The sequence below is a fragment of the Poromitra crassiceps genome (assembly GCF_964638095.1).
Source record: "Poromitra crassiceps genome assembly, chromosome: 10".
Taxonomy (NCBI): domain Eukaryota; kingdom Metazoa; phylum Chordata; class Actinopteri; order Beryciformes; family Melamphaidae; genus Poromitra; species Poromitra crassiceps.
In genome coordinates this window covers 53,941,423-53,951,422 of record NC_139631.1, presented here as the reverse complement: position 1 = coordinate 53,951,422, position 10,000 = coordinate 53,941,423, and the positions used below count along the sequence as shown (strand labels likewise).

Below are 10,000 nucleotides of genomic sequence, written 5' to 3'. Positions count from 1 at the left end.
CTGGGGTGGGTGAGTCATTTCCTCATTCACTGCAATTAGTGTCCTCTAGAGAGAGAGTGGCGTCAGCGGAGCACCAAAATGCGAGACTCATTAGCCAATGAACAGCCAGGAATGGGTCTCGCGCTACGTTTGCATGCTAAAATAAAGCTAATAATGTACAATTTGATTCAAGGGGGGGAAAACCCTTTCAAAGTACAACACAAACTGTCTATTTTGCTGCAACTCGACAGTGCTGCTTAATCCAGGACCTTACTTCCTGGAACTCTTGAGAGTAAAAAACTGGTCCATTGGAGTGAATGGAGATGTCGGGACTCTTCTATCTACACGGCTCTGACTGCAATCGCCAACCTCTGGCCCTAAGAAATGAAGCAAACACTTCTGCAGGTCCTCGAATGGCCACTTGAGGCTGGTTCCAAAAGCGAGTTATTCCCCATAGACCCCCATGTTAAAATGCCCAACTTCACAGCAGAAATAAACATGTGTACAGCCTGGTTAAAAAACAAAACGTTTTGGTCTCTATAGCGAAGTTACTTTGTATACATTGAAGCATTGTGTTTTTTGCTGTGTACTCTCTCCAGGTTACTTCATGTACATTGAGGCGTCATTGATGCGTCCGGGCCACAGAGCTCGGCTGCTGACCTCTGACCTGCGGGGCTCCTCCTCCCCTCAGTGCCTGATCTTCTTCTACCACATGTACGGCTCTGGCTCCGGCATACTGAGCGTGGTCCTGCGCCGCGCCGACCAGGAGCGTGACACGTTGCTATGGCGACGACGCGGAGAGCAGAGTGTCAGCTGGATGAGTGCGAAGGTGGACTACCACTGTGACATCAGACACCAGGTACAGTGATGTGGAGGTGATGTGAGGGAGGTGACATCAGACGCCAGGTACAGTGATGTGTAGGTGATGTGAGGGAGGTGACATCAGACACCAGGTACAGTGATGTGTAGGTGATGTAAGGGAGGTGACATCAGACACCAGGTACAGTGATGTGTAGGTGATGTAAGGGAGGTGACATCAGACACCAGGTACAGTGATGTGGAGGTGATGTGAGGGAGGTGACATCAGACACCAGGTACAGTGATGTGTAGGTGATGTAAGGGAGGTGACATCAGACACCAGGTACAGTGATGTGTAGGTGATGTGAGGGAGGTGACATCAGACACCAGGTACAGTGATGATGTGTAGGTGATGTGAGGGAGGTGACATCAGACACCAGGTACAGTGATGTGTAGGTGATGTAAGGGAGGTGACATCAGACACCAGGTACAGTGATGTGTAGGTGATGTAAGGGAGGTGACATCAGACACCAGGTACAGTGATGTGTAGAGGATGTGAGGGAGGTGACATCAGACACCAGGTACAGTGATGTGTAGGTGATGTAAGGGAGGTGACATCAGACACCAGGTACAGTGATGTGTAGGTGATGTGAGGGAGGTGACATCAGACACCAGGTACAGTGATGTGTAGGTGATGTGAGGGAGGTGACATCAGACACCAGGTACAGTGATGTGTAGGTGATGTAAGGGAGGTGACATCAGACACCAGGTACAGTGATGTGTAGAGGATGTGAGGGAGGTGACATCAGACACCAGGTACAGTGATGTGGAGGTGATGTGAGGGAGGTGACATCAGACACCAGGTACAGTGATGTGTAGGTGATGTAAGGGAGGTGACATCAGACACCAGGTACAGTGATGTGTAGGTGATGTAAGGGAGGTGACATCAGACACCAGGTACAGTGATGTGGAGGTGATGTGAGGGAGGTGACATCAGACACCAGGTACAGTGATGTGTAGAGGATGTGAGGGAGGTGACATCAGACACCAGGTACAGTGATGTGTAGGTGATGTAAGGGAGGTGACATCAGACACCAGGTACAGTGATGTGTAGGTGATGTGAGGGAGGTGACATCAGACACCAGGTACAGTGATGTGTAGGTGATGTGAGGGAGGTGACATCAGACACCAGGTACAGTGATGTGTAGAGGATGTGAGGGAGGTGACATCAGACACCAGGTACAGTGATGTGGAGGTGATGTGAGGGAGGTGACATCAGACACCAGGTACAGTGATGTGTAGAGGATGTGAGGGAGGTGACATCAGACACCAGCTACAGTGATGTGTAGAGGATGTGAGGGAGGTGACATCAGACACCAGCTACAGTGATGTGTAGGTGATGTGAGGGAGGTGACATCAGACACCAGGTACAGTGATGTGTAGAGGATGTGAGGGAGGTGACATCAGACACCAGGTACAGTGATGTGTAGGTGATGTAAGGGAGGTGACATCAGACACCAGGTACAGTGATGTGGAGGTGATGTGAGGGAGGTGACATCAGACACCAGGTACAGTGATGTGTAGAGGATGCATAGGTGGATCATGACATGATGGGCTCCTGGGCCTTGATGAATAAAGGCCCCCCTCACAGCGCACATACTCACAATTAAGGGCAGAATAATGGCTTTGAAGGTGTTGGGTAGGTGTGAAACTGAGATCTGAATCTGTATCTGAATTGTCCGAGCTGATTAAATAAAGCATTAGTTTGAATTCTGCTGGAATAGAGTTTAACAAACTATCTCAAGTTATTCTAATTATGATTTAGGTACCGTACTCATTGATTTTCATAAGGGGGAAAAATGAAAACGTAGGAAAAATAAAGTTAATGCTCACACTGAAAGCTGATTGATTCCCAATCTGTTTACACTACTTTTAGATGTATTCCAAAGTCACATTATCAGGCATTCCCTTGCTTATGTGCTATGTGGGAACCAGCCAATGCATCTAGTCAGCAGGACATTGTTTATGAATTGTGTATTTCTTGCAGATTATATTTGAAGCTATCCGAGGGCCATCAATAAGAAGTGATATGGCTATTGACGACATTGCTTTTACAAGAGGACCATGTACAGGTTAGTATTGTACTTTGCTACAGTCATATTAGAACAGCTCATATCGACCCAACTCAAAACAGATATTATTAAGTGTGACTAGTGTAAGCATTCTCTCTGTGTGCCGATTGTCGTAAAAATAGCACTTCATATTATTTTATTGTCTTCCTCTTTAGATCCTGGCGACATCATTCCATACTCGGGCTTCTCAGAGTATTTCAATGAGATCGAGTAACAGTGTGACTTCCAGGATCTATTTCTGTATGATCACATGTTGGGGGGGGGGGGGGGGGGGGGGGGTTTGGAAGCCAAGTGTGTGAATGTGAGTAATCCACTGAGACAATTTACATAAAGGGTAAGTTCACCCAAAAATGAAAATTCATTCATTATCTACTGGCCCCATGTCGATGGAAGGACGGTTGAAGTTTTTTAGTCTACAAAACATCCGTGGAGTTTCACAGCAAAACTAAAATAAAGGCAAAAAAAAAAAAAAATCTGATAATTCTGCAGCAGTGTTTTGCTTTGAAACTCCATGAATGTTTTGTGGACTAAAAAACTTCACCCGTCGTTCCATCGGCGTGGGGTGAGTAAGATAATCACTGAATTTTCATTTTTGGGTGAACTGTTCCTTTAAGAGTAAAGCAATGCTTATATTGCAGCCAGGGCCTACACGACACTGCACTACGGTCTTTTTTGTGTTTGCAGTCCAGATCTCCATATAGCACACGTTACTTTCAGGGTTGATTATAATGTTTGATATCGCTTATTGCAGGTTTACATTTCTAAGACAGCCAGCTCCGATTCAGATTTGGTGCATGTAACACCATGTTCAGACTAGGAGGCCAAATCCGATTTGTGAACTTTAATGACCTTGGTTTTATGAGTCTGGATGCTCCCAATCTGATTTGTGTCACTTGTCCCAAACCACATATTCAGGTAGTTTCCAATCTGCTTTCGACTGATGTGTCTTCAGTGTAGACGCGCTGATCACCCAAATCAGTTTTGAGAGCTTGGAAAGCACCTTCAGAGCTAGTTGTTTACTGATGGCGCCTATGTCGTTACCATAGCAACCCATGCAGATAGGCTTGTGTCTGGACACACAGATCCGACTTGAACACTTGCCCAAATCAGATTTGGGAAACCAATCAAGATAATGACTTTAGCAGCAAATGGGATTTGCCTGTAGTGTGAACATGGCCTTATATTAGTCATGCACCTCCCTCCTTCAGCCAAGACAAAAACTACTTGACACAAGATCTGTGTGTTGTGATTTGTGCGGGCCCACACCTGCCTGGCCAACACCTGGTTTCCAGGTTTCTCACATAAGACCTATACAACACTCTCAGTCACGTTCTCTAATTAACCTGATCACAATGTCAAGTGCTATCACTTGGAAATGGATAATGGGCCACACACACACACACACACACACACACACACACACACACACACACACACACACACACACACACACACACACACACACACACACACCATCTTTTCATTGTAGCAGAAAAGAACATCCCTTGTTCAGTCACAATCCCAGAGTTGATAGGAAACACCTCTTTTTGGGGAAACTCCACCTGGCATACGAGAGGTTTGGTGCACGGACAACTCCTTCAGCCAATCAGCGTCAAACTCCTTCAGCCAATCAGCGTCACCAAATCCAGTCAAAAGAGCCTCAGCTGGTGCATTCTGCTCTTGTTATTGTTTCATTGTTGTTATTGAGTCTATTTCTGCAATAACTGCACTCATGACTTATAACTGCACTTATGACTGTTTACTAATGTTAGCGTTACCGCTCATTGCTTCGGGAGACGCCATTACTGGTTGGCCGGTTACGTCTTCATCTGCGACGCAGTCCATGATTGGCCTGGTTACCTTGTAATCTCAGGAAAACGCTGTTGGCGGCTGGAAGTCCTGTGTTGGTAATGTTGGGTTTTTACCAGGCTACACGTCTGAATGTCAGCCTGCTGATGGATGCCTGTTTCAACTCTGAATGGGAGCCTCCAGGTGTAGCCTATTTGTTCATGAGTATTTAATGAAGGATTTTTTTTTATCAAATTCACTGTGACAAAGGATGTGCATCCAGCTCGAGTCTAAAGTCACACAGTGGACATATCCACAGCATGTCCAAAATATTAGGGACATTTTACTATCATGAAGTAGCCGACACTGGAGAGGTGAATCCAGGTAAAAGACATTGATTTTCCCTCATTAAATCCATACTCATCATCACAAAGGAGGAGATACAGAGAAGCAGACCAGCCAGAGAAGGATTTGAGATGTGTTAGCAAGATGTCCCTAATGTTTTGTACAGTCAGTGTAAGATCTCTAAACCAAAACGGCTTTTCCTCGACAGCACAAAGGTTCGTATGGTTCTTTTTAACGACTCCGCTGACTTTTTTTGACTGAAATGCATATTCACTGTTATGCACCTATGGAACACATTGTCAGGGGAATACAGCATGACAAAATCAGTACTGCATTCAGACAGGGTAATGATGGTTTGAAAGTAGGTTGTCTTCAAACATCTGCCTTTCTTATGCATTAGGTCTGTAGATTCCATGCAAGATGGGGAAAGACAAGATAATATTGACTAAATGATCTGTTTTTTAATGCTGCAATACTCTGATGTTTAATTTTCAATAAAGTTCTTGGAATAAATGAGTCATGATTTTTCTATGATGCACGTTTTAGGCTACAACAATCATGATTAAAGGGACAAAGAATGATTGGATATTGAATATTCATTGCAGTATGGTTGCATTTTTATGATGGCGGTAGACTTACAACATAGCTTCTATGTCACCAATACATGATTTATAGCAACAATACATTGATACTGACTCTCACAACAGGCCACTTCCATTTTTACTACAATAAACCAAAGCATGCATTTCTGTATGGACCTATTTCATTCAAATGGCCTGCTCATGTTATCATTAGCTATTATTAGCTTAAGGCTAGTTATAGATGGTTTTCACCAGCTGCAACCCCACAGCACTCCCTTTTTCTCAGCTTCTTCTTCTGTGTTTTATGGCGGTTGGCATCCTTAAATGTTGGTGTAATAGTGGCGACGCCCCTCGAAGCTTACCCCTTTACCCCCCCTTATGGGCGGACCTGTCCACTACACAACACTGTATTTACATAGGCTACGTTACATATTTGGGGGAATGAGAGGGATCTCACACTTGTACTGATGTCCAGCATGACTGGTGACGAGGGAAACATGAGTTTGCAGCAGAGGAGCACTTAGCCTGGGTGGTGGCAGTCTGGGGGTTGGGGTGGGTGGCCTGGGTGTCTGTGCCCAGTGGGGTGGTGCCGCTGGCGGCGCTCTCCTCCTCTCCTCCTCTCCTCTCCTTTCCCCTCCTCTCCCCCTCTCTCCCCTCCTCCCCCCTCCTCCCCCCTCTCTCTTCTCCCCTCCTCTCCCCCTCTCCACTCCACTCCTCTTCTCCCCTCCTCTCCTCTCCCCCTCTCCCCTCCTCTCCTCTTCTCCCTCTCCTCCTCTCCCCCCCTCTTCTCCCCCTCTCCCCTCCTCTGGTTCCCCCCACCTACCCCGGTCGCTTTTTATACACCGTCCCAAACAGTGCAGGACAACGTGATTGGCTGGCTCAGATTTGAACAGATCTGAGCCAGCCAATCGCGTTACCCTGTGATGACGTAATGTCCTGTGCCCCATGACTGGATGGACCATATATGGACTCCCCCCCCCCCCCCCGACTGGCTCGTACTATCATAGTTGCTGACTGTTACTGCAGTATCCGTCAGATCCCTTTGCAATAACAACCCGTGCAATCCATAAAGGTACATGGACGTTACTCTGCAGAAACTACAGTAACAAAATCACGAATTGCTCTGTTTTTGGAGCTCTGCATGTCTGTGTTTGTCTAGTTAACGTTAGCTAACGGCTAACATTCGCTAGTTAGCCAACCAACCAGCAGCTAACATTAGCTAGCTAGCTAGCTTACCGGAAGCGATATTTTTTTCGGATGATGGCGAAGGCATAACCCGCCCCACTGGCGTCTTTCATGCAGGCTAGAAACCTCTGGATGGAAGTTTGACGCTAGGCCAATCAGAGGCAGAGAGGGGCGGGTTATGCCTTCGCCATCATCCGAAAAAAAAAAAATCGCCTCCCGGACAACAACGCTTCCTACCCAGCGTGTGCACGTCTTTCCGACAGGGGTGGTTGTTATGGCAACTATCAACAACAACTACTACTACTAACTACTATAAGACAAAGACCGAAATAGGCTACCTTGTTAATGTGTCTGTCGGAGACACGGCCTAACGTTAACATTTAATATGAGCCGAATATCAGCCTGCGCTCAGCTATGTATACAGGAAGTAAACCGGATATTCAGGTGGGTTGTGACGGTTGTTATTGTTGTCAAGTTAAAACTTACTTAAGGCTAGTTATAGTATTACTTAAGCTATTATTAGCTTAAGGCTAGTTATACTATTACTTAAGCTAGTATTAGCTTAAAACCTCTTCTAAAGCCACCTATTTCTGAAGAAAATGGTGAAAACGACATACCCAAACTAAAATGCTTACTGTAGCTGAACTGCTAGGGTTACAGACAACTGCCTGACCTTTTCTGAAAGGTAAGACTTTGAAGTTTCTGTTCCAAGTGTCAGAATGACTCTATGTGTTACTGACCCTGACTAACACCAGCTCAAACACAGTGGTTGATTCTCGCCTAGAATAAAAAACACTTTTAGAGTGTAAACAGTTACCTGTGGTTGTTGTATTTATGGCTAGAAACCCAATGGAGACATAGCCACAGGCCTTACCACATCCCAACTCAAAGAAGATGAAAAAATACCAAAACATGAGTATTTGGCAGTGGTTTTTGTAGGGAGATACCTAGGCGGATTTCCAAAAAGCCATTATAAAAAGCCAAATAATCTGATATGTTGTCTTTGTCTTTGTACAAAGACAGCTATAACTTCTGCTGTGTTGATCTGATCTTAAAAAGGAAGACATGGTTCGATGCGCAAGATTCAGCCGGTTAATTTGGTATGTAGCATGAACAGCAGGTGCATGCTCCCTAGTCCGATACCTCACGAGTCCGACACCTCACGAGTCCGAAAAAAGAGGCATTGGACAGGGGATCATGTCTATGTTCCCCGGCTTCTATGTTCCCCGGGTTCTATATTCCCCGTTTTTCACTAACCCTAAACCTAACCTCCCCCAGACCCTAACCCAAAACCTAACCTCTCCCACCCCCACGCCTAAACCTAACCTCCCCCAGACCCTAACCCAAAACCTAACCTCTCCCACCCCCACGCCTAAACCTAACCTCCCCCAGACCCTAACCCAAAACCATGAGGTGTCGTCGGACTCGTGAGGTATCGGACTAGGGAGCAGTCCCCGAACAAGCATTGTTCAGAATTAACTACCTAATTAATCACATAAATGACAGATGAACAGCAAAAAATCTGAAACGTAACGCCGGGGTTACGGTGCCATGCAAGAGGTTTTAAGGCTAGTTATACTATTACTTAAGCTATTATTAGCTTAAGGCTAGTTCTACTATTACTTAAGGTATTATTAGCTTAACGCTAGTTATACTATTACTTCAGCTATTATTAGCTTAAGGCTAGTTATACTATCACTGTAGTTGACACTCATTCTGGACCAGTGGGCTCCTCTGGGCTTGTACGGCACCAGGGGTCAGATAGATAGATCCTGTCAGAGTTTCCCAAACCTACAAATCACTCACTTACTGTACAGTAATAAACTAAAATCTTACTTAAACTAGTCAACTTACATTTAAAAACAGCACAGTAACATCAATGCTAATTATACATATATATATAATATGTGTAGCCTATATATATATATATATATATATATACGTGTGTGTGTGTGTGTGTGTGTGTGTGTGTGTGTGTGTGTGTGTGTGTAATATGATAGATGCGAATAGAGATTAAAAAAGAAAGACAGGTCATAACACAGCAAGGTGGTATAGATGAAAAGAGCACCCTAGGATCTAGATAATTAATTCGTAACCATGGGACACACAGTAATTATACTTCTCTGAATAAATAAGGGCAAATAAATGATTGAAGAGTTGATGCCCTTGGAGTGAGATGCAACTAATTAGCTTGTCATCGTTAGTGAAAGTGGTCAGTGTGACAGTTGCAAAGCCATTGATTGCACCCAGCCATTTGCTCCACACTCCCTTGAGGTTAATCATTGACAGGATGGAGGGGTCAAGCACTCCATGGCTCGAGGCGTCATGGTCGCTCGATAAGCCTTCATCTGGAACTCAGTGAGAGTTTGCCTTGAGAGCAGCACTCCTCAAAGAGCCCATCCTCAACTACTTTATGAAGGGATTAGACGTGTGCACGGCCTTGAAGGAAGAGGAGGTGTCTGATTGAGGTGAGCGACTGGATGTCCAATTAATTGCATAGACAGACAATTACCCTGAAAGATAGAATACAGACTACACAATGGTAAGCTTATGTAATATAACACAATTGCATGTCATCACTCCTATTGCTAACCCCACTCAGCATTAAACAATGTGCTTTTGATTGTAGTCCAAGGAATCGCTTTAATTGAGAAGATGTACAAAGTCATTGTCAATTAGTCTTGGTGACGTTGGTGTAGAGACGTGTATATTATCAGCGGTGACGTTGGTGTAGTAGAGACGTGTATATTGTCAGCTTATGTTTCTCAGTACTGACACTAACCTTGCATGGCAGCTGGATACATGCCAGATCATGAGATCACATGACAAGTGCATCTTGCCACGCTGCAATCTATTGGTTTGAATCGAAACGACCAGCGCTTCACACCAATCAGAAGATGTCATCAACTGATGGTTGATGATGTCATCAGTGACAGTTTCTACCCCATGGCTGTGAGGCTGACAAACAAGCCCCCTGCCCCCCCAATGACTTCCAATGCTCTCCCCCTCCACTCTGTTACTCACACAAACAGACACACACACACTCACTCACACTCACACGCGCACACACAGACACACACACACACACACACACACACACAAACACTATCTCTCTCTCTCTCTCACACACACACACACACACACACACACACACACACACACACACACACACACACACACACACACACACAC

The 10,000-nt window shown here is 45.2% G+C and overlaps 1 protein-coding gene across 1 annotated transcript in view; it reads left to right on the top strand.

Moving 5' to 3' along the window:
* mamdc2a (MAM domain containing 2a) overlaps positions 1–3,123 on the top strand; it is a gene marked incomplete at both ends in the record, with an annotated part of 45,209 nt that extends 42,086 nt beyond the window's left edge. Inside the window, 4 exons of the mRNA XM_083645502.1 lie at positions 1–9; positions 579–838; positions 2,825–2,909; positions 3,065–3,123. The exon at positions 1–9 is cut by the window's left edge and continues 138 nt beyond it. Coding sequence (XP_083501628.1) covers positions 1–9; positions 579–838; positions 2,825–2,909; positions 3,065–3,123 — 413 coding nt within the window. The remainder of the gene's footprint in view (positions 10–578; positions 839–2,824; positions 2,910–3,064) is intronic.
* Between the last annotated feature and the right edge of the window lie 6,877 nt (positions 3,124–10,000).